This window comes from Salmo salar, chromosome ssa24 (genome assembly GCF_905237065.1).
Source record: "Salmo salar chromosome ssa24, Ssal_v3.1, whole genome shotgun sequence".
NCBI lineage: Eukaryota > Metazoa > Chordata > Actinopteri > Salmoniformes > Salmonidae > Salmo > Salmo salar.
The window spans coordinates 39,226,113-39,251,713 of record NC_059465.1 but is presented as its reverse complement, the minus strand read 5'-3'; the positions used below and the strand labels follow the sequence as shown (position 1 = coordinate 39,251,713).

General features: G+C 43.9%; 1 protein-coding gene across 2 annotated transcripts in view; it reads left to right on the top strand.

Annotated features, from left to right (window-relative positions):
• Window positions 1-24,076, top strand: part of egflam (EGF-like, fibronectin type III and laminin G domains) — a 47,731-nt gene extending 23,655 nt beyond the window's left edge. Inside the window, exons 8-24 of one of the 2 annotated variants that reach the window (XM_014172653.2) lie at window positions 3-118; window positions 871-1,291; window positions 2,922-3,022; window positions 3,118-3,218; window positions 3,468-3,612; window positions 3,933-4,122; window positions 6,614-6,739; window positions 8,318-8,561; window positions 8,793-8,904; window positions 11,948-12,064; window positions 13,831-14,011; window positions 14,220-14,243; window positions 14,606-14,684; window positions 15,070-15,213; window positions 17,821-17,904; window positions 18,645-18,748; window positions 20,134-24,075. In XM_014172653.2, coding sequence (XP_014028128.1) covers window positions 3-118; window positions 871-1,291; window positions 2,922-3,022; window positions 3,118-3,218; window positions 3,468-3,612; window positions 3,933-4,122; window positions 6,614-6,739; window positions 8,318-8,561; window positions 8,793-8,904; window positions 11,948-12,064; window positions 13,831-14,011; window positions 14,220-14,243; window positions 14,606-14,684; window positions 15,070-15,213; window positions 17,821-17,904; window positions 18,645-18,748; window positions 20,134-20,285 — 2,441 coding nt within the window. In that variant the 3' untranslated portion in view covers window positions 20,286-24,075. Of the gene's footprint in view, window positions 1-2; window positions 119-870; window positions 1,292-2,921; window positions 3,023-3,117; window positions 3,219-3,467; window positions 3,613-3,932; window positions 4,123-6,613; window positions 6,740-8,317; window positions 8,562-8,792; window positions 8,905-11,947; window positions 12,065-13,830; window positions 14,012-14,219; window positions 14,244-14,605; window positions 14,685-15,069; window positions 15,214-17,820; window positions 17,905-18,644; window positions 18,749-20,133 lie in introns of both variants that reach the window. The other variant, XM_014172654.2, reaches the window with a different exon arrangement.
• The last annotated feature ends 1,525 nt before the right edge of the window (window positions 24,077-25,601 follow it).

Below are 25,601 nucleotides of genomic sequence, written 5' to 3'. Positions count from 1 at the left end.
AGGCACAGCAGAGGTTGGCAGCAGCGGCTATGGCCAGCGATACATCACAGACGGCAAGATCAAAGATGAAGACGGATTTGACATAGACGACTCTGACTACGATGTCTTCATTGAGGAGGTGGGTCATCATGTCCATCAGGGCTCTGGGGTTAAGTTTTCCTTAGGTACAGATCTAGGATCCGCTTACCCTCTCTCAATCCTAACCTTAACCATTAGTGGGGGAAAGGAAAAACTGTCCCAAGATCAGTGTCTAGGGGAAAATTCACCCTAGACCGGTCACAGTGGCCCTAGAAACCCAGGAAAGCCACCCTACCAATCTTATCTTTATCTCAGTCATATCCCAGTCTGGAATCTATTCTCAGGGCAAATATTTAACGACTGTATGTTCTGGATTCCTTGTTCAAAAATCACTTTTAATGCAGATTATCCATTGAGATTGGTTTTTGGTCCAGGAATAGGGTTCATTTGGGTCCAGGAATAGGGTTAATTTGGGTCCAGGAATAGGGTTAATTTGGGTCCAGGAATAGGGCTCATTTGGGTCCAGGAATAGGGTTAATTTGGGTCCAGGAATAGGGCTCATTTGGGTCCAGGAATAGGGTTCATTTGGGTCCACAAATAGGGTTCATTTGGGTCCAGGAATAGGGTTCATTTGGGTCCAGGAATAGGGTTCATTTGGGTCCAGGAATAGGGTTCATTTGGGTCCAGGAATAGGTTTCATTTTGGTCCAGGAAAGCAGCTCTATAAGTATAACTATAGATTTGGCAACACTGTTTGTTTTAGGCATGCACCCAGTCTGTCCAATAACTAATCCAGCAAACTAAAGTAACCGTGGCAGTGGCACCCCTCTTAATCCATCTTGCCGTTTCGAAGCTGAAGCCGTTCCCTGCCATTCCCAACGGTGACAACCAGAGATCCCAGCTCCGTTCCCGGTCTGGAACGCCGTCCTCTCAGCCAGGCGGGAACGTCATCTACAGGATGGGCACGGTCGCACCCAACGCCATCCTCCTCCCCTCACCTCCCTCTGACCCAGAGCTGGGCTCCCCACTTACCCCCGTCACCCCTGAGCTGATCACCATGAGCCCCACCACCGACAGCCCTTCCCCCACCACCCTGCCTCCCACCACCCCCACGCCCCCCATGACCCAGTGGATAGGCCCCGTGCCCAGACTCTACGACCTAGCCTGTGAGGACACGGTGTGCCCCCCCGACAGCTTCTGCCTCAGTGACTACGACAGCGGAGGATCCCGTTGCCACTGCAACCTGGGCCGCAGTGGTGACATCTGCTCCTACGGTGAGTCAGTCCAGGTCAGGTCAGGTCAGGGGGAGTTAACCCTGTGATGACAGGACTTGGACCTTGGATTAGGACAGGGACTTGCTAGCGTTCTCCTCCCCCTGCTCCTCTTCCTCCTGCTTTTCATGCTTCTCCTCCTCTTGCTCCTCCTCCTCCTGCTCTTCCTCCTGCTCTTCCTCTTCTTCTGCTCCTCTTACTCCTGCTCCTCTGCCTGCTCCTCTGCCTGCTCCTCCTCCTGCTCTTCCTCTTCTTCTGCTCTTCTTACTCCTGCTCCTCTGCCTGCTCCTCCTCCTGCTCTTCCTCTTCTTCTGCTCCTCTTACTCCTGCTCCTCTTCCTGCTCCTCTGCCTGCTCCTCCTCCTGCTCTTCCTCTTCTTCTGCTCTTCTTACTCCTGCTCCTCCTCCCCTTCTCCTCCTTCTGCTCTTCCTCTTCTTCTGCTCTTCTTACTCCTGCTCCTCCTCCCCTTCTCCTCCTTCTGCTCTTCCTCTTCTTCTGCTCCTCTTACTCCTGCTCCTCTTCCTGCTCCTCTTCCTGCTCCTCCTCCTGCTCTTCCTCTTCTTCTGCTCCTCTTACTCCTGCTCCTCTTCCTGCTCCTCTGCCTGCTCTTCCTCCTGCTCTTCCTCTTCTCCTGCTCCTCCTCCTCCTGCTCCTCCTTCTGCTCTTCCTCTACTTCTGCTCCTCCTCCTCCTGCTCCTCCTTCTGCTCTTCCTCTACTTCTGCTCATCCTCCTCCTGCTCCTCTTCCTGCTCCTCTGCCTGCTCTTCCTCCTGCTCTTCCTCCTTCTGCTTTCCTCTTACTCCTGCTCCTCCTCCTCCTGCTCTTCTTCCTGCTCTTCCTCTACTTCTGCTCCTCCTCACTTCTGCTCCTCTTCCTGCTCCTCTTCCTCCTGTTTTTCCTCTGCTCCTGCTCCTCCTCTTTCTCCCCTTCCTCCTCTCCTCTTCCTGCTCCTCCTCAGAAATATACTCAAAGCATTTTATCTCCTGAGTCTTATAAACCCTGAGAATAATTTGACAGACTTTATTGAGAGTTTTTAACCCCTCTCCTCGTGGGAGAATGGATCAACCCTGTGCAATCGGAGCGTTCTATCCTCTGTAATTGGTGGGAGGGGGGGTACCCCAGAGACAGTGGCTGAGTTTAGGTCTATAGACATCCTTCTGGAAATGATCTGTGTCCTCTCTTTCTCTGAAAATGTCTCTCTGGTGGAGATAGGGTCTCTGGATAGGGTGTCTCTGGTGTAGGCCAAATTCTGTGTCATGAACACAAATTGATCATGTGGCGCACAGGGAGAAAGGGAGGGGGCAGAGTTTCGAATACGTTTGTGTTTCACCTAAATTCAACTGGGTCGTATTCATTATTCACCAAACAGAAGAAGCAAACTAAAACAAAGATGGACTATACCTGAGCTTGTCCAATAACCAACGCTTGTTTTCGCTTTCCATTGCAAAGCCTTTTGCCACGGTGTGCCCTAATGAATACCATCATGATCTTCCACCTGGTTCTGCCTTGCACTCCTACGTTTTTGAGCCCCAGTATTGAATTCAGTTGAGTGTGTTGCGTGTTCACACTGACTTGATCGATGCCATTGTAAAACACAGTGATGAACTGGTGTTTCCTGCTCTGTGTTTGCCAGGAGTGACGGTGCAGTTCCCAAGGTTCTATGGCCACTCCCACATGACCTTTGAACCTCTGAAGAACTCTTACCAGACCTTTCAGATGACCCTTGAATTCAAGGTACAGTACTATACCACTGGTTGTGTTTCTGTGTGTGTGGTCTGTGCATGTGCGTGTGTATTTCTGTCTGTATCTGTGTGTGTGTTGTGTGTTAGGCAGACTCGGAGGATGGCTTGTTGCTGTACTGTGGGGAGAATGAGCATGGCCGTGGAGACTTCACCTCTCTGGCTCTTGTACGAGGCAAGCTGCATTACAGGTGTGTGACCAGTTTGGTTGTGGCGGGTTTGTCAAGGTGTAGGGTGAATTTGCCCCTTGATGCTGATCTTGTGTCAGTCTTGCATTTTCCCCACTAATAATTAAGGTTAGTATTGGGGAGGAGAAGCTGATCCTAGATCTGTACTTAGGGGAAAATTCATACCAGACTGTGTGACAGAGATTAGACATGCTGTGATAGGGTCAGTGTGGTTGCGGCGGGGGAGACAGACGATGTGTTGTGGTTTTGCAGGTTTAATTGTGGCACTGGGGCAGCTCAGATAGTCAGCGAGACTCGCATGGTGCCGGGACAGTGGCACACTGTCACCGTGTTCAGGGACGGTATGAGTGGCTGGCTGAGAATGGACAACGATACGCCCATTTCAGGACGCTCACAGGTGAGGGCAGAACACAGCAGGTGAGCCAGCAACATTTTAGATTGGGTCGATATTTCACTGAGATAGAAGTATGATCTATAATGGTCTGTGTATCTAATGGCACCTGATTTCCTACATAGTGCACAGCTTTTGACCAGACCCCGATGGACTCTGGTCAAAAGTAGCGCGCAATATAGGGAATAGTGTGTCATTTGGGATGCGTACATCCATGATTGACAGGTGATAATCTCTCCATTACAGAGCTTTGGCGCATCGTTTTGCCAGGATTAGCTATAGATTTGCTTGACTGTAATGGTTGACCCTCTCATTCTCCCCCACAGGGACAGTACACTAAGATCACATTCCGAAGCCCGTTGTACGTGGGAGGGGCTCCCAGTGCCTATTGGTTGGTCAGGGCCACAGGGAGCAACCGGGGCTTCCAGGGCTGCATCCAGAGCCTGACCATCAACAACAAGGCCACGGATCTCAGACCCTGGCCCCTAGGCAGTGCTCTGAGCGGGGCAGACATCGGTAAGGGAGGGGGTCCGATCCATACACGTCTGGATGTCTAGCTAGCTTATATCCTCTTCATTCCTAATGGTTTCTGATGTTTCTTTATGTTTTTCATTCAAGTCTTATAATCGTAGTCTTCTACCTCTAGTTTTAGTTCTAGCACTTCTAACAGAATGTCACTTTGTCCAATTTCCATGAATATTCTGATGTACTGTAGTCCATCATCCCATGTCTTTGGCCATGTCTGTGGAATGAATCTGTCCCCAGGTCAGATTTGAGCTGGAGAGTTGTCTGGCTTTCTGTAGGTCAACAGTCAGACACCATATTGATTAGTGCATTTATACTGGGTGTGGAGTTGAATGGACAGTCAATGTTGATGAGAGTCGACAGAACGAGGGAGATGCACTGCTGGTGCACTCTGTGTCAAAGTGGTAACACTCACTGTAGCACCACATAGGTGAAATCAATGAGGTGATTTGTTCAAAGAAAGATGATATGAAATACACATCCCATCCCATAATGATGATATGTAGAATAGGGATAGACAGCAGTGAAAAAATAGACTTTACTGACGCTTGGCTCTTCGTCTGTGGTAGTGTCATCCATATTGCATCTATTGGTCAAGTCTGGCTGTATAAGTAAATTAATTTAGAGTTAAAGGGCAGTTAAAGGGATAGCGTACCCGATTTAATCTGGTTACTACTCCTGCCCAGTAACTAGAATATGCATATAATTATTGGCTTTGGATAGAAAACACCCTAAAGTTTCTAAAACTGTTTGAATGGTGTCTGTGAGTATAACAGAACTCATATGGCAGGCAAAAACCTGAGAAGATTTCATGCAGGAAGTGGCCTGTCTGACAAGGTGTCGTTCTTCTTGTCTCTGTTTATTGAAGAGTGAGGATCTTAGCTGTCCCGTGACACTTCCTACGGCTGCCATAGGCTCTCAGAAGGCGGCAAAACGCTGAATCGTGGCTTTGCAGGCTCTGGCTGAAACAAAGTAGCGCGTTTGGGTAGTGGCTGTTTACAGTACTGTGAGACTCAGGCTCGTGCCCGCGTCGACCGAAAGCTTTGTTTTCTTTCCTCTGTTTAGCTAAATGGACATTCCCGGTCGGAATATTATCGCTTTTTTATGAGAAAAATGGCATAAAAATGGATTTTAAACAGCGGTTGACATGCTTCGAAGTACGGTAATGGAATATTTAGATTTTTTTTGTCACGAATTGCGCCATGCGCGAGACCCTGATTTACCATTTCGGATAGTGTCTGGGACCCACGAACAAAACGCCGCTATTTGGATATAACGATGGATTATTTTGGACCAAACCAACATTTGTTATTGAAGTAGCAGTCCTGGGAGTGCATTCTGACGAAGACAACAAAAGGTAATCAAACTTTTGTAATAGTAAATCTGATATTGGTGAGTGCTAAACTTGCCGGGTGTCTAAATAGCTAGCCCGTGATGGCTGGGCTATGTACTTAGAATATTGCAAAATGTGCTTTCACCAAAAAGCTATTTTAAAATCGGACATATCGAGTGCATAGAGGAGTTCTGTATCTATAATTCTTAAAATAATTGTTATGCTTTTTGTGAACGTTTATCGTGAGTAATTTAGTAAATTGTTAGTGAATTCGCCGGAAGTTTGCGTTGCTAGTTCTGAACGTCACATGCTAATGTAAAAAGCTGGTTTTTGATATAAATATGAACTTGATTGAACAAAACATGCATGTATTGTATAACATAATGTCCTAGGGTTGTCATCTGATGAAGATCATCAAAGGTTAGTGCTGCATTTAGCTGTCTTCTGGGTTTTTGTGACATTATATGCTAGCTTGAAAAATGGGTGTCTGATTATTTCTGGCTTGGTACTCTGCTGACATAATCTAATGTTTTGCTTTCATTGTAAAGCCTTTTTGAAATCGGACAGTGTGGTTAGATTAACGAGAGTCTTGTCTTTAAATAGCTGTAAAATAGTCATATGTTTGAGAAATTGAAGTAATAGGATTTTTAAGGTATTTGAAAATCGCGCCACTGGATTAGACTGGCTGTTGCGTAGGTGGGACGAATTCGTCCCGCCTAGCCCAGGGATAGTTCATTTAGAGTTAGAGGGCAGTTAAAGGGATAGTTCATTTAGAGTTAGGGGGCAGTTAAAGGGATAGTTCATTTAGAGTTAGGGGGCAGTTAAAGGGATAGTTCATTTAGAGTTAGAGGGCAGTTAAAGGGATAGTTCATTTAGAGTTAGGGGGCAGTTAAAGGGATAGTTCATTTAGAGTTAGGGGGCAGTTAAAGGGATAGTTCATTTAGAGATGGGGGCAGTTAAAGAGAGAGTTCATCATAATCATCATAAAACACAAAACACATCATCACAAATGTAGCTTTGTTCTGAAAGTGAAAACTTGACTGCACAATTTCATGGGATTGTATTAACAGTGGACACCTTTTTTGTTGTTGTTAACTGTTTATTTAAACCCTACAGCGTCTGTGTGTATCCTTTCCGTTTGTTCTCCAGGTGAGTGCAGTGACAGTGTGTGTGAGATGATCACCTGCGACAACAAAGGGATCTGCTTTGCCAACCGAGCGGACGGGTACATCTGTCTGTGCCCTCTGGGCTTCAGAGGCATGCTCTGTGAAGAGAGTGAGTCATCTTTCTGTCCTCTAGTCTGCGTCACAAATGGCCAATAGGGCTCTGGTCAAAAGTAGTGCTCTGTGTAGGGAATAGGGTGCTATTTGGGATGCATCATACTGTACTTCTCTACAACACTAACTGTATAATGCCAATTGTGAATAAATTGTATTGATTGTTTTAGATATCATTGTTTTTCTATGGATTGACATTGCATAGCCCCTTTTATCGGAGCAGATTTTTCTATAATAATATGATGTTATTAGAGGCAAATTAATTATTAGATTAATACATTTGGGTATTAAATACTGACTTCTGCCCATTCAATCATACTTGTACAGTTGTGACATCAGACATAGACATGTTTCTTTCTTGTGCTACACACCCTGTATGCTACGTAGAAAGATCAGCCACACCCTGTATGCTACGTAGAAAGATCAGCCACACCCTGTATTCTACGTAGAAAGATCAGCCACACCCTGTATTCTACGTAGAAAGATCAGCCACACCCTGTATGCTACTTAGAAAGATCAGCCACACCCTATATGCTACTTAGAAAGATCAGCCACACCCTGTATTCTACGTAGAAAGATCAGCCACACCCTGTATGCTACTTAGAAAGATCAGCCACACCCTATATGCTACGTAGAAAGATCAGCCACACCCTGTATTCTACGTAGAAAGATCAGCCACACCCTGTAAGCTACTTAGAAAGATCAGCCACACCCTATATGCTACGTAGAAAGATCAGCCACACCCTGTATTCTACGTAGAAAGATCAGCCACACCCTGTATGCTACTTAGAAAGATCAGCCACACCCTATATTCTACTTAGAAAGATCAGCGTTTTGATTTTGAAACATTTTCCAACTCCTCTCCCCTAACCCTATCCCAAACCTGTCACTCTATCCCAAACCTGTCACCCTATCCCAAACCTGTCACCCTATCCCAAACCTGTCACCCTATCCCAAACCTGTCACCCTATCCCAAACCTGTCACCCTATCCCAAACCTGTCACTCTATCCCAAACCTGTCACCCTATCCCAAACCTGTCACCCTATCCCAAACCTGTCACCCTATCCCAAACCTGTCACTCTATCCCAAACCTGTCACCCTATCCCAAACCTGTCACCCTATCCCAAACCTGTCACCCTATCCCAAACCTGTCACCCTATCCCAAACCTGTCACCCTATCCCAAACCTGTCACCCTATCCCAAACCTGTCACTCTATCCCAAACCTGTCACTCTATCCCAAACCTGTCACCCTATCCCAAACCTGTCACTCTATCCCAAACCTGTCACTCTATCCCAAACCTGTCACTCTATCCCAAACCTGTCACTCTATCCCAAACCTGTCACTCTATCCCAAACCTGTCACCCTATCCCAAACCTGTCACCCTATCCCAAACCTGTCACCTTATCCCAAACCTGTCACCCTATCCCAAACCTGTCACTCTATCCCAAACCTGTCACTCTATCCCAAACCTGTCACCCTATCCCAAACCTGTCACCCTATCCCAAACCTGTCACTCTATCCCAAACCTGTCACTCTATCCCAAACCTGTCACTTTATCTCAAACCACTGCCAGGTTTCCTGCTGTCTCTGCCGCTCTTCAACGAGACCATGTTTTCGTACGCCAGCGCCCCTTGGCCCCAGTCCCTCCTCAGTTACCTGTCCTTCATGGAGTTTGAGATCACCTTTCAGCCGGCCAGTCCTGACGGCACGCTGCTCTACAGCGACGACGCCAGCAGCCGGGACTTCTTGGCCATCAACCTGGTGGAAGGATACGTGGAGTTCCGCTTTGACTGTGGATCTGGAGGGTCTGTCATTAGGTACAGGCTTCATTGAAAGATCTATGTTTAGAAGATATGACTTTGTTACGACTGTTTTGTAGTGTTTGTAGACTTGTGCTGGCAACTCTTTGTTCATGTGTATAGGAAATTATGACTGTTTGACCCATGCTTTAACTGTCTGTGTGTGTCTGTGTCTGTGTGCGTATGTGTGTCTATGTCTGTTTATGTGTGTGCGTATGTGTGTCTCTGTGTGCGTGCGTGTGTGTGTAGGAGTGAGGAGCAGGTCAGTATAGGCACATGGCATGAGCTGCGGGTTTCTCGTACAGCCAAGAGTGGCATCCTGCAGGTGGACAACCAGAGGCCCATGGAGGGCATAGCTGAGGTACAGGACTGGACTAGGATTTGACATTTCCAATAACTTTCCCCAAATTCCCAGGTTTTCCAGAAATCCTGGTCGGAGAATTACAGATGTCCTACCTTTTCTATCATGATTCTGGGAATTGTTCGATTGGGATTTCCAGAAAACATTTTGTCAGCCGGTTATTGTCATGCATAAGACTGTCTGTTTTACAGTAATTGACCGTTAATTAACACGTTTAGCATCTCCATGCCTCCACACATACAAGCCACTGACGCATGCCTTTGGAACATCTACATTTAAAAAGTCAAATTAATTTAATATACACCATCACAATAAATACATGATTTATTTTAGGCAGGTCTAAAGAAACATAATGATATGAAGAAAATGTATTTCAGAAAAACAGAATATGAGTTGGCCCATTGTATGTTATCTGGCTATGTGCTATGCCTAGGCTGTAGGCTTATTCATTTAGCAACAAGATATGCTTAAGTCCTGTGCCATTATTTTATATTATATGATTTAATAGTTAGAAGAATATAATTCAATATTTTTCCCATTCTGGAACAAGTGTACATGTGAAGGGACTATGTTGAGCATTACAGTGATCATTTAAAACAGGTCCTCAACACTGGATTTAGAGTTATTTGGCAACATTAGTTGTGAATGATACAAACCTTAGAATGTGTTAGAAATCAAACATAAATGGGCTGCATGATGCGACTATAGACTATTGATGATTTGAGAAAGTCGCAAAAACATTGCTGCCGCCCATAGCATTGAATGGAAGGAAAGCCAGCGAGCATTTGGCCTCCCTTGATAAAGAAATATATAAAATAATAGCCAATCAGCGTTGAGCTAAACTGAGTGAGCTCAGCTGTGAATGGTCCTGGTGCACACAAAAAAAAGTGTCAAGGGAAGCCAGTTTGGATTTGTCTTCAGACCAATCACATCACGAGCCAAACGTCATTATTGACAGAAAAAAATTGAATTGTTGCATCTCATTGTGTTGTTGTCCTCCGGTGGCTAGCTAGCTAAAATCGTCCCTTTCCTAAATTAGTCATTACATTTGGAGATAGGGATTTGAACTTGTGGTTGTACTTAATTCTCCGTACTGGCCAACTATTATAACAGCGAATCTGATCCAACCATAAATTCGTACATTGTTGTTCCCTTGGCCTGAGAGGATGGATGTTCAACATGTAGCTAGACTTAGTATGCTAACGTTAACTAGCTGGCCTGGCGCGCCTTTGCCCATGAAGTTAAGCTAGCGAGCAAGTATTTTAGCCAGGTAACCTAGGACAACAAAACATAATAGCGTGTACTGTATGAAAGAGTCATATACTGTTTAGGCAACATGAAAGAGGAGGATGGCATTGGCGTTTCTCTACAAGTAGAGTAAATCCACATGTTTTCACACATACATGCACACACACACAAACACACACAGAAATCAATACCATGGACAGCCACATCATATTTAGCTTACATGGATTGGACTAAATAGTTTTTGGTATCTTTTAGTTGTCACTGTATTAGACTAAACAGAGGTGATTAGATGAAGTTGAAATGGTGCTGGAATAGTGGAGGCAGCTGCTGTTTTCTTTGTGACTTGTGGTAAGTCTCTGTGGTTCTAAACCAATAGTTGTTTTTAATAGTCTGAAAATGCAGGGAAACATTACCTTGCTTGACCACGCTGTAAGTCATGTAACTGTTTGTTACATGCAATATGTTTTGTTGACTTCGCCAGACAGATGTTGCTCTCCGGTGTTGTAATGAAACAAATGTGTGGTTGAATTTATTCTGCCACTGTGTCCAGAGTGCATAAAAGGAGATTACCGTGACTCAATGCTCATGTGGAATTTTACTGTTTTTTTGGTCCAATTTGTACTGAATTTTACATTTCTCATAACTGCCTGTAATATGGTAACCACAACATCCCTACACTTGACCATGTAACCTGACCAGGTAAAAACTCTAGGGCACAGTGTTTTCCTAGGTCAGGTGGCATGGTAAGGAACAATTTTACTGTGACTCCACTCTACTGTGACTCCACTGTAACTCTACTGTGACTACTCTACTGTGACTCTACTCTACTCTACTGTAACTCTACTCTACTGTGACTCTACTGTAACTCTACTCTACTGTGACTCTACTCTACTGTGACTCTACTGTGACTCTACTCTACTGTGACTCTACTCTACTGTGACTCTACTCTACTTTGACTACTCTACTGTGACTCTACTCTACTGTGACTCTACTCTACTGTGACTCTACTATACTGTGACTCTACTGTAACTTTACTCTACTGTGACTCTACTATACTGTGACTCTGCTGTGACTCTACTGTAACTTTACTCTACTGTAACTCTACTCTACTGTGACTCTAATATACTGTGACTCTACTGTGACTCTACTCTACTGTAACTTTACTCTACTGTAACTCTACTCTACTGTGACTCTAATATACTGTGACTCTACTGTGACTCTACTCTACTGTGTCTCTACTGTGACACTACTCTACTGTAACTTTACTCTACTGTAACTCTACTCTACTGTGACTCTAATATACTGTGACTCTACTGTGACTCTACTTTACTGTGTCTCTACTGTGACACTACTCTACTGTGACTCTACTCTACTGTAACTCTACTCTACTGTGTCTCTACTGTGACTCTACTCTACTGTGTCTCTACTGTGACTCTACTATACTGTGACTCTACTGTGACTCTACTCTACTGTGACTCTACTCTACTGTGACTCTACTCTACTGTAACTCTACTCTACTGTGTCTCTACTGTGACTCTACTGTGTCTCTACTGTGACTCTACTCTACTGTGACTCTACTCTACTGTGTCTCTACTGTGACTCTACTATACTGTGACTCTACTGTGACTCTACTGTAACTCTACTCTACTGTGACTCTACTCTACTGTAACTCTACTCTACTGTGTCTCTACTGTGACTCTACTGTGTCTCTACTGTGACTCTACACTACTGTGTCTCTACTGTGACTCTACTGTGTCTCTACTGTGACTCTACTCTACTGTGACTCCTCCTCCAGGGAGCCTTCACTCAGATCAAGTGCAGCTCTCCTCTGTACATCGGCGGAGTTCCACAATATGACAAAACCAAGAGCGCCGCGGCCGTGCTCCGCCCCTTCAGCGGCACCATCCAGAAGGTACTGTTACTGTATAGATGACTCAGGTTGAGGGGCTGAAACAGCCGTACCTCCTGCCCTGTCACACAGGCTTGCATCCCAAATGGCCCATAGGGCTCTGGTCAAAGATAGTGCGCTATGTAGGGGAATAGGGTGCCACAGTCTCTCCGGGGGTCCGTTCAGTTCGATTACATGTTTGCTACATTGTGTAACGTCTTGTACTGAACGACACGTTTCTTGAACATTCTTGACTTTGAGGTACGTTTGCTCCGTTTGGTGGGTGAGGCGAGGTGGGGCTTGAAGCAGTGAGTGAACGTATTTAAAGGGCAGGGGCTATTCCGACAGCGTTCCCTAAGCCACAACCCAACCCCTCCCCGTTTTTTCCCAACTGGTCGTTCAGAACATCAACTGTTTCTGTTTGTAATTGAACGTTGCATTATGTGTTTTTGTACTGAACACAGCCCAGTTGTTAGGTTCTTACTGCATGTGTCCCAGAGTTCCTAGTAAATAATGAGTCAGATAAAGAGTCAGATAAAGAGCCAGACAAGGAGTCAGAAAAAGAGTCAGATAAAGAGTCAGATAAAGAGTCAGATAAAGAGCCAGATGAAGAGCCAGATGAAGAGTCAGATAAAGAGTCAGATAAAGAGTCAGATAAAGAGCCAGACAAGGAGTCAGATAAAGTGTCAGACAAAGAGTCAGACGAAGAGTCAGATGAAGAGTCAGATGAAGAGTCAAGATAAAGAGCCAGATGAAGAGTCAGATGAAGAGTCAGATAAAGAGTCAGATAAAGAGTCAGATAAAGAGTCAGATAAAGAGTCAGATGAAGAGTCAGATGAAGAGTCAGATGAAGAGTCAGATAAAGAGCCAGATGAAGAGTCAGATGAAGAGTCAGATGAAGAGTCAGATGAAGAGTCAGATGAAGAGTCAGATATCCCACAAACACAACTGATTTGGCTTTTCAAATACATGTTAAAGTGTTGGGATGGCCCATCTGACCACAGTATTTTGACTTTTGTGTATATTTCTCATCGATTGTTGTTAATGTGTGTACTGTGGCAAGTTGACATATATTTTACAATGGTCAACTCAATTCATTAATTTATTCATTCATTTGTTAATTCATTCAGTACTTCATTCATTCATTTGTTTGTATAGGAGAAGGAAACAATACAATGATTGTTCATTTAACGTTCTCCTCATCTACCTGCCCCCCCACCCTCCCCTCTACATTTAACGTTCTCCTCATCTACCTGCCCCCCCACCCTCCCCTCTACATTTAACGTTCTCCTCATCTACCTGCCCCCCCACCCTCCCCTCTACATTTAACGTTCTCCTCATCTACCTGCCCCCCCACCCTCCCCTCTACATTTAACGTTCTCCTCATCTACCTGCCCCCCACCCTCCCCTCTACATTTAACGTTCTCCTCATCTACCTGCCCCCCCACCCTCCCCTCTACATTTAACGTTCTCCTCATCTACCTGCCCCCCACCCTCCCCTCTACATTTAACGTTCTCCTCATCTACCTGCCCCCCACCCTCCCCTCTACATTTAACGGTTCTCCTCATCTACCTGCCCCCCCACCCTCCCCTCTACATTTAACGTTCTCCTCATCTACCTGCCCCCCCACCCTCCCCTCTACATTTAACGTTCTCCTCATCTACCTGCCCCCCACCCTCCCCTCTACATTTAACGTTCTCCTCATCTACCTGCCCCCCCACCCTCCCCTCTACATTTAACGTTCTCCTCATCTACCTGCCCCCACCCTCCCCTCTACTTGTTGTGTCAGCTGGTTCTAAATGACCGCAGCATCCCACTGACCAAGGACTTTGCTCTGGGGGTGAATGTGGAGAACGCAGCCCACCCATGTGTGCAGAGTCCCTGTGCCAACGGCGGCACCTGCAGGCCCAAATGGGATGGCTACGAGTGTGACTGCCCTCTCGGCTACGATGGCCGGCACTGCCAGAAGGGTGAGAGACGGAAAATAAATTGTTCCCACGTCCACATTTTCCACAAGTTATACTCTGTAGGCTACATTCCGTATGACAAGGTAGATTTTCAACATTTTGGTGGAAAATATTCTGCATTTAAATGTACATTTTAATGTATGTAATATATTTGAACAACATAATCTCTCCTAAGCCGTTGTCTTATCTGTTTTATGCTTTCGCTGTGCAGAATGTGGGAATTACTGTTTAAACAGTAAGTTTTCTATCACCATCATGTTCGTAAAAACTAGGCTACCTCTGTTCATCTACCATATCAGACTTTAATAACGCTGTTTGTACACTTTTTTTGTTTACCTAGGGTGTATTTACTAGGAACCACACAGAACAAACAGGCAAAAACCAGGAAGGAACTCTCATGAATTTGTAAATCAGAAATTCTCAAATTCGTTGCAAAACGTGTTCAGTTGCAAAATATTTTGCTACAGTGTGCACTAATGAATACACCCCTGTTCATTATCCTGTGTAGAGTTGTCTGTGTCCTGGTTCCCCTCAGTTAGTACCATGCTTAGGAGGACATCTAGTGGCCACATTGTGTAAATGTTATTTTCTTTTCAGCTGTCACAGATGCCATTGAGATTCCACAATTCATTGGCCGCAGCTACCTCACATACGACAACCGTGAAATCCTGAAAAGGTTTGTCTACGTAAAAGTGTGTGTGTGTGTGTGTGTGTGTGTGTGTGTGTGTGTGTGCGTGCGTGCGTGCGTGCGTGCGTGCGTGCGTGCGTGCGTGCGTGTGTATGCATGCATGTACGTTTGCTTTAGAGTGAAAACACTACCACTGAAATAGTATTTTCTGAAGTATTAGGTTCAGACAGAAATACTATGACTTCAGCAGTAGTTGAGTTATACTGCATCACATAGTTTCTGTATATTAGCTTTAGTCAGATGATGTACACTACACAGTCAGCCAATGTGAGAATAACACAGTCAACTAGAAAGCCCTCAGGGTTTGTGGGATTTTAAGGAAAGTGCTGTGTGCCACTCTGTGCTGACATATCCTGTGTGTTTCCCACCCCAGGGTTTCGGGCGTCAGGACCAACATGTTTATGCGCTTTAAGAGCACGGCGAAGGATGGTCTGTTGCTATGGCGAGGCGACAGCCAAGTGAGGCCCAACAGTGACTTCCTGTCTTTAGGACTGCAGGATGGAGTACTCATTTTTAGGTGAACCCCTGATCTCACACACCCCTCGACCACACCTTCCCTTTTCCCTAATGGTGAACCTCTGACATCACACATCACTCTAGTCCACACCTTCCCTTTTCCCTAATGGTGAACCTCTGACGTTACACATCACTCTAGTCCACACCTTCCCTTTTCCCTAATGGTGAACCTCTGACGTTACACATCACTCTAGTCCACACCTTCCCTTTTCCCTAATGGTGAACCTCTGACGTTACACATCACTCTAGTCCACACCTTCCCTTTTCCCTAATGGTGAACCTCTGACGTTACACATCACTCTAGTCCACACCTTCCCTTTTCCCTAATGGTGAACCTCTGACATCACACATCACTCTAGTCCACACCTTCCCTTTTCCCTAATGGTGAACCTCTGACATCACACATCACTCTAGTCCACACCTTCCCTTTTCCCTAATGGTGAACCTCTGACATCACACATCACTCTAGTCCACACCTTCCCTTTTCCCTAATGGTGAACCTCTGACGTTACACATCACTCTAGTCCACACCTTCCCTTTTCCCTAATGGTGAACCTCTGACGTTACACATCACTCTAGTCCACACCTTCCCTTTTCCCTAATGGTGAACCTCTGACGTCACACATCACTCTAGTCCACACCTTCCCTTTTCCCTAATGGTGAACCTCTGACGTTACACATCACTCTAGTCCACACCTTCCCTTTTCCCTAATGGTGAACCTCTGACGTCACACATCACTCTAGTCCACACCTTCCCTCTTCCCTAATGGTGAACCTCTGACATCACACATCACTCTAGTCCACACCTTCCCTTTTCCCTAATGGTGAACCTCTGACATCACACATCACTCTAGTCCACACCTTCCCTTTTCCCTAATGGTGAACCTCTGACATCACACATCACTCTAGTCCACACTAGAGGTTGACCGGTTAATAGGCACAGTCGCGAAAAAAGCACTGTTGTTGCACCAATGTACCTAATCATTAACATCAATACCTTTCTTAAAATCAATACACAAGTATATATTTTTAAACCTGCATATTTAGTTAAAAGAAATTAATGTTAGCAGGCAATATTAACTAGGGAAATTGTGTCACTTCTCTTGCGTTCTGAGCAAGCAGAGTCAGGGTATATGCAGCAGTTTGGGCCGCCTGGCTCATTGCGAACTGTGTGAAGACCATTACATCCTAACAAAGACCGTAATTAATTTGCCAGATTTTTCCATAATTATGACATAACATTGAAGATTGTGCAATGTAACAGCAATATTTAGACTTTGGGATGCCACCCGTTCGATAAAATATGGAACGGTTCCATATTTCACTGAAAGAATAAACATTTTCTTTTCCAAATGATAGTTTCCGGATTTGACCATATTAATGACCAAAGGCTCATATTTCTGTGTGTTTATTATATTATAATTAAGTCTAGGATTTGATATTTGATAGAGCAGTCTGTCTGAGCAGTGGTAGGCAGCAGCAGGCTCGTAAGCATTCATTCAAACAGCACTTTCCTGCGTTTTCCAGCAGCTCTTCGCAATGCTTGAAGCACAGCGCTGTTTATGACTTCAAGCCTATCAACTCCCGAGATTAGGCTGGCAATACTATAGTGCCTATAAGAACATCCAATAGTCAAAGGTATATGAAATACAAATCGTATAGAGAGAAATAGTCCTATAATTCCTATAATAACTACAACCTAAAACTTCTTACCTGGGAATATTGAAGACTCATGTTAAAAGGAACCACCAGCTTTCATATGTTCTCATGTTCTGAGCAAGGAACTTAAACGTTAGCTTTCTTACATGGCACATATTGCACTTTTACTTTCTTCTCCAACACTGTGTTTTTGCATTATTTAAACCAAATTGAACGTTTCATTATTTATTTGAGACAACATTTATTTTTATTTATGTATTATATTAAGTTAAAATAAGTGTTCATTCAGTATTGTTGTAATTGTCATTATTACAAATATATATATATATATATATAAATAAAAATCGGCCGATTAATCGGCATCAGCCTTTTTTTGGTCCTCCAATAATCGGTATCGGCGTTGAAAAAATCAGAATCGGTCAACCTCTAGTCCACACCTTCCCTTTCCCTAATGCTTCCTGCAGAAGAAACTCCTCTGGTCATGCTGTGGTAAGACAGCACAAACAGGTCTGGGACCAGGCTGGTAAAAACATTGCCCAGCCTTTTCTTTCCGTATCTTTGGGACAGTTTCCTGGATACAGATTAAGGCCAGGATTTATTGCGATTCGCGTTAGATCCGCAATATAGCGCAATTTGCATTTAAAGGTAATTTCCGATTGAGATTGACATATGCAGTGTTTACCGTGAATGCGTTCTCCACAAATGCGGGAACATTGCCTTTAAAAGGTGCATAGCCCGAAAAGGATGAATCCCGGCTTAAGCCTTAAAACTACTCTTAGACTAAAAAGTAGGCTCCATACACCATTTTGTTGGTCCAGGACTAGGCATAATCGGCATCTGGGAAACCAACCCTTTGAGTTGAGCCTTGTCGAATGTGCATTGCTTCAAACCTGGCTGTGGGATGATTGTAGCAGTAGTTAATTCCAATGTTGTCTTCCTGTGTCTGTAGCTATAACCTGGGCAGTGGTGTGGCCAATGTGATCGTCAACGGAACCTTCAGCGATGGAAGGTGGCACAGAGTAAAGGCTGTCAGGTGCTTTTCAATGCCTTCTCACTTGGAAATTAAAAGAAGAAAAATGCATTACATTCTACTAGGGTTTCTGGGAATACAACATAATGTGTCTTATTGCAGGTGGCAAACTTGTATGGCATTGTAGATTCATCTCCCATTTGATCTAGTATCTGTTGTAACATTTTGTGCATATGGAATCAGGCAGTGTCTAAGACATTTGGGAAGAATTTGGAGGTCTGTCTCATTGCTTCAATTGGACTTCTTTAGACAAGTCTGGGAAATAGACATAAAACTGTATGTGTATTTATGTTTAACCCTGCGTGTGTGTGTGTTTCTCTGCCTTGATGTGTGTGCATATCTCACTGTAGTCTCTAGGCCAGTGTTGGTTATGTTGCAGCGTACAGCGGCATTATGGGCCACAAAAAAGACTTGAGGAATGACAGTAAATGACAGGAATGACAGTAAATGTACATGTATTGTACACCAAGACCCCATCACTGGACAGCTCTTACTTTATGTAGAATACGTCCATATTTGGGGTCCAAGTGGATTGATTCTCTCATGACCTGCTTAGCTCCATTTTATTGAGCTAGCATCCATAACATGAGTGTCAGGGGCGGATTCGAAAGATGAAAGACGTAATTACTCTCTTCCTATCTGGAACCTCTCATCCATTCATTTCTCTCTCTCTACTCTCCCCCCCTCCCTTTCGTTGTGTGTCATTCTGTTGCGCATCCTTCCTGTTGTTGTGTGTTCTTCAGGGATGGCCAGACTGGGAAGCTGACGGTGGATGACTATGGGGCCCAGACTGGCAGGTCACCTGGGAAGATGAGACAGCTGAACGTCAACGGGGTCTTGTATGTCGGTATGTCACCACCACAGCTATTTAGTCACCTATATTATTCCTGGGGTTGCACATTGAGTCACTCCACCTCTGAAAGTTCTGTGACTCCTGGCTGACAGTTCCACTAACTCCATTCTCAATTGCCGCTGATTAAGATTTCATCCAAAGTGCAATGTCATCGTATTTTTAAGAAACTATTGTGTAGTTTACACTAAATCATCATTAGTCCCCATTAAAAGTGACTGGGCAGTGAAGTAGGTGCAGCCGTGGCAGGTAGCCTGGCGGGTAGGAGCGTTGGGCCAGTAACCCAAAGGTTACTATATCGAATCCCCGAGCTGACAAGGTAAAAATCTGTCGTTCTGCCCATGAGCAAGGCAGTTAACCTACTGTTCCCTGGGCGCCGATGACGTGGATGTCGATTTAAGATAGCCTTCCGCACCTCTCTGATTTAGAGGGGTTGGGTTAAATGCGGAAGACAGATTTCAGTTGAATGCATTCAGTTGTACAACTGACTAGGTATCTCCCTTTCCCTTCCATGGATAGTCTCCTGGATTCTCACTGCATCCTCCGTTCCAATGTCTGTCTGGTGGTTCCTCTGTCTGTCTGTCTGTCTGGGGGTGGTTCCTCAGTTCTGTCTGTCTGTCTGTCTGTCTGTCTGTCTGTCTGTCTGTCTGTCTGTCTGTCTGTCTGTCTGGGGGTGGTTTCTCAGTTCGTCTGTCTGTCTGTCTGTCTGTCTGTCTGTCTGTCTGTCCTTCTGTCTGCCTGTCTGTCTGTCTGTCTGTCGGTGGTTCCTCAGTTCCTCTGTCTGTCTGTCTGTCTGTCTATCTGTCTGGCGGTTCATCAGTTGCAATGTCTGTCTGTCTGTCTGTCTGTCTGTCTGTCTGTCTGTCTGGCGCTTCCTCAGTTCCAATGTCTGTCTGTCTGTCTGTCTGTCTGTCTGTCTGTCTGTCTGTCTGGCGCTTCCTCAGTTCCAATGTCTGTCTGTCTGGCGCTTCCTCAGTTCCAATGTCTGTCTGTCTGGCGGTTCCTCAGTTCCAATGTCTGTCTGTCTGGCGGTTCCACTGTCTGTCTGATGGTTGGAAGACTAAATGTAAGCTAGTACAACCTGTGTTGATCATGATATATGATGATGATGGTTAAGATAGCAATAACAGCAATGATAATAGTTATGACTGTGATGATAATGGTTATGATGGTGATGATAATTGTTATGATGGTGATGACGATGATGATGACAAAGAAAATGATCATGATGATAGTGATGGCAATTTGGGTGATGGTGATGATAATGGTTATGATTGTGATGATAAGGGTGGTCATGGTCAGAAATGTCATATTGTAATTATGGTGATGATGAAGATGAGTAGGATTAGAACTTTAATACCTGATGTCTCTGCTCTGCCTAGGGGGGATGAAGGAGATTGCTCTGCACACCAACCGGCAGTACAGTGGAGGTCTGGTGGGCTGCGTCTCCCACTTCACCCTGTCCACCGACTACCACCTCTCCCTAGTGGAGGACGCTGCCGATGGCAAGAACATCAACACTTGTACCAACTAAAAGTCCTGTGTGTCCAGGGCCCGTAGTCATTAAGCATCTCAGAGTAGGAGTGCTGATCTAGAATCAGTTTTGCCTTTTAGATGAGAAAGCATGGACAGGGAGACCTGATCCTATATCAGCACTTCTACTCTGAGATGCTTTGTGAATACGGGCCTTGGGCTTTCTGTCCACTCAGCAGCAAGACACGTTCACCAAAGGACCCAATAACACAAGTGCAACAAGACTGGAGTGGAGAGACCTCGCTAGAACTTCCTGAAATGTAAGGTTGCAATTTTGACATCCGAAGGACAATTTCATGGGATGGTTTCGAAGATATCCATATATTTTTTTCTACATCCTTATTGGATGATTTGGAGAACCAAAAGATGTAGTAATGAAGGATGTTTTTGATAAAGTGACATGATGTTTGTAGAAAAATTACCTTTTTTTAGTTGTATTTTTTAAGCCTGCTCTTGGGTCACAGAGTCATGTTATTGTGATTGTTGTGTTGTGGTGTCTGTATCAATCAGTCCATAGACTACAGTGTTTTTGACTTCAATTCATGTGAGTTGTTTGCAGGTTGCTAGTGTTTGGTGGCACCTTATTTGGGGAGTACGGGCTTGTGGTAATGACTGGAGCGGAATCAGTGGAATGGTATCAAATACACCAAACACATGGTTTCCAGGTGTTTGATGCCATTCCATTTGCTCTATTACAGACGTTATTATGAGCCGTCCTCCCCTCAGCAGCCTCCACTGCTGGAAGGTGATGAAGATCAGCCGTGAGTGTCTAGGTGTTTCCTTCTTTCCCCCTGTCTGGATATCAGGACATTTTCCTCTTTGAGTATCCATGTCTCTCTGCTTTTTCTCTACAACAAAGAAATATGCCAGATGGACACTATCATTATTGCACAGAAAAATATACAAGTCCCCAGCGTTTGTCAAACTTGGTCCTCGGGACCCCAAGAGGTGCACGTTTAGTGTTTTGCCCTAACACTACACAGCTGATTCAAATGATCAAAGCTTGATGATTAGCTGATTATTTGAATCAGCTGTGTAGTGCTAGGGCCAAAAACCAAAACGTGCACCTCTTGGGGTTCCGAGGTGTGAGTTTTGGGAAACCCTGATATAAGTCAACCAAAATAATGTGTGGAAAACACTATCACCCTCTTAATGTGATATGATGTACTGCACATGTCAGCCTTTTAGTTGTGTTGTTGCTCCTGTTTTGAACCTAATGAATTTCCCCAGTTGTGTGTATTTCAAACCACAAATACTAACAGAACATTTAGTTACCAAGTCATCTCAGGCCTAGGCTTACTGCAATAAGAAGTTCACCACCAAGGACATTCTGACAATGTTCTGTGTTGATATTTTGTCTGATTTTGTTGCTAAAATGTTAATGTTTGATTTAAAACAGAAAATAATACTCAATGTTCAGAGAACATTGCTAATGATAGATATTTGGAATAAAAAATGTGATTGATTTCAATGAAGTTCAAACAGGTAGCCGTTATCTAGCTAATATGTTACCATTTGATTTGGACTGTGCTATGGTAACTACTGCATTCCACAGAAATCAATATCTAGCTAATATGTTACCATTTGATTTGGACTGTGCTATGGTAACTACTGCATTCCACAGAAATCAATATCTAGCTAATATGTTACCATTTGATTTGGACTGTGCTATGGTAACTACTGCATTCCACAGAAATCAATCAAGACATTGCCACGGCTTTTGTGAAGATGATGGTTTTTGCCGTGTTCCTTTCGATGTTCCTTTGATGTCATTATATATATTTTGTCATCATATATTTTGTCTATGGCCTACTGCAAATATTTTAATAATGACTCCCCTTCTGACTGCTACGAATAAAATGACTGGCTAAAGTGGACTATTTTACAAAATTGCCTTCACAAATAGTCAGTGAAAGAAAATGTTGGTTTGACACAAACACATTTTGTTCTTCTATCCTCGTGGGAACCTAAAATGTATTTCCATTCCAAATCCTATTTTCCTTAACCCATACCCTAACCTAACTCCTGAACCTCTTACCCTAACCCTAATTCTAACCCTAACCATTAAGCTTAAAATAGCCTTTGTCCTCATGGGGAATGTGGGAAATGTCCGTACAAGGGAGAATTTTCTTTGTTCTTCTATCCTTGTGGGGACTTTTGGAGCTTTTATGTCCCCACAAGGATAGAAGAACAACCCCCCCCCACCACACACACACACACTTTTCTGTTGACAAACTTGAAGCTGCTTGAGTCTCACCTCGTCCTTCACCTCTTGACCGCTCCTTCTGTGAAAGAGAAGAACAGTACAAGAATCACAGCAGGAACGGCCTCCGTTGGGTCATTTCTTGACGTATTGATGGCTTGGAAAAATCTGACTGTTTATTACTTTGGATGTTTGTTATGAGTTGTTTATTTGAATTCCCTTTGGATGAGTCTTTTGACATCCCTGTGATGAATGACACTTGAGCATCCCCCTACAGTTTGTTGTCGTGCACTGTGACTTCACTTGTTTCTATTGGGTTGCAAAAATATATATTTTTTTTTCAGAGAGCTTTGTTGACATGCCAGGATGGATCTCCAAATCAAATCTGGCTTTATACCTGCGGTCTGAATAGGTATAAAAGTCAAAGGTTGGTGATTTACTGCCACCTGGAGTTATGGAATGTTTGCTCTTTGATCCTTCCTTAACCCATAGAAAGTCCCATCCAGATTACTACTTCAAAATGGTGAAAGACCTCAATGGCGCTGCCCATGCGAAAAACAGGCTTTGGGCCAAGTGCGCCCTCTATCCAACTATGGAGCCGGGTGCACATCACACGCATGTCCATTAACAGATTGCAGCAGCTACTTTCTTGAATGAGATCAAAAGGGCACTCCAGCAGAGAACGGAGCATGGTTTCACATCCCAAAATGCCATTGAATAGTAGACATAGAGGTTACATTTGATTTTAATCAATAGCTGGGAGATTATTTTGTGAATCTGCAATGTCACGCCACATCAAATCCCAACATTCCTCTTTTGACCTGGTTTCTCCCCTGCTGGGTGTTACCAATAATATCAGTGCTACAAATCAATGGCGTTCCTCCATGCCCTGGGCCAGACGGGCCAGTTAGCTGTTCATGCGGGGACCCACAATCTAGTCTCATTTCCACTGCATCTGTGACCTAATTCTCCACCCTTCTTCCAAATTGTGCACTTGACCACTTTATCGCTTGAATTTAACAACAGTAGAAACTCCCTTCATTCCAATGCGCCTTACACCAAATCCTATATGCATTTAAATCCATGACAGGGAGTATGCAAATGCAGTCTTCTGGAAGAGGAGATCTGGGACGCTAGCTAAAGATAGGAGCAGACATGTATCCCCCAAACCCAGAAAGATGTTCAGACATTCAATAAAAAGGCTTTGCCATTAGAGTGATGAAATAATGTGTATAGGCTTTTCCAGGTAACTGAAGTTTATATGCTGATAAACACTGATGATAAGCCAAACCCTTTATGATGGTTGAATGATCTCCAATGAAACAGTGTGATTTTGACCCTGGTTTAGCTGAAACTGCAGGACACTACAGTACATTCTGTGACTCTGTAATAATGTGTTAGTTAATTAATAAATGATGAATGAACAATTCTAGTCAGGTTGTGCTGCCTGTAGCCACTTAGAAATGTCCAAATTGAGATGATTACATTATTCAATAATATACAATAATATAACATAATTTACTTTGAATTGCTGTCACTAAGCATATGACACACACATTTTTAAATAGCTGCCTTGTGCTCGCTACTGGTGTATTTTAGAATATGTATAAATTATGCAGCATGTTCAGAGACACACTGTTCTTGGTGAGGCTGTGAGGGAATCTGATTGTCATTGTGCTCAGAGTATTCCTGTAACATTGACATAAAATAATTTTTGTAACATTGTCCTAAGAGTATTTCTGTAACACTGACCTGAGGATATTTTTGTAACATTGACCTGAGAGTATTTCTGTAACAATGACATAAGAGTATCTATGTAACTCACAGTAACATTATTAATTGTTCAAGTACTGTTCCCATGCTACCCCTTCTGAGGGGAAATGGCAAAAAACTGGTCATACTTGAATGAACTACAATTTAAAAAGGCTGTATATGTCATTCATGAAGTCTTTATGAGCACTACATAAGTGCTTCACATGATGTTGTAAATAAGCAAAGCCAAACTGCATAAAAGGTGATATCATTACAAAGGGTGCTTTGCCACCCTTCATACAGCATGACATGCTTATGATTTCTGAAGAATTTATGCCTTATAAAGTGTTAATGAAGGCTTCAATTAAAGCATAGTATTATGTAGTATGTACTGTAGTAGTAGTAGTATGTAGTATTATGTAGTAGTATGTAGTAGTGTAATATTATGTAGTAGTAGTATTATGTAGTAGTATGTAGTATTATGTAGTAGTATTATGTAGTAGTACAGCATGTAATTAGTATGTAGTAATAGTAGTATTATGTAGTTGTATTTAGTAGTATGTAGTAGGTGGTGTGTAGTAGTGTGTAGTAGTAGTATGCAGTAGTGTGTAGTATTAGTATCTAATAGCATGTAGTAGTATTATGTAGTAGTATGTAGTAAACTCAGCAAAAAAAGAAACGTCCTCTCACTGTCAACTGTGTTTATTTTCAGCAAACTTAGCATGTGAAAATATTTGTATGAACATAACAACAACTAAGACATAAACTAAACAAGTTTACATAAACTGAACAAGTGACAAACAGAAATGGAATAATGTGTCCCTGAACAAAGGGGGGGGTCAAAATCAAAAGTAACAGTCAGCATCTGGTGTGGCCACCAGCTGCATTAAGTATGGCAGTGCATCTTCTCCTCATGTACTGTACCAAATTAGCCAGTTATTGCTGTGAGATGTTCTTCCACCAAGGCACCTGCAAGTTCCCGGACATTTCTGGGGGGAATGGCCCTAGCCCTCACCCTCCGATCCAACAGGTCCCAGACGTGCTCAATGGGATTGAGATCCGGGCTCTTTGCTGGCCGTGGCAGAACACTGACATTCCTGTCTTGCAGGAAATCATGCACAGAACGAGCAGTATGGCTTGTGGCATCGTCATGCTGGAGGGTCATGTCAGGATGAGCCTGCAGGAAGGGTACCACATGAGGGAGGAGGATGTCTTCCCTGTAACACACGGCATTGAGATTGTCTGCAATGACAACAGGCTCAGTTCGATGATGCTGTGACGCACCTCCCCAGACCATGACGGACCCTCCACTTCCAAAACGATCCCACTCCAGAGTACAGGCCTCGGTGTAACGCTCATTCC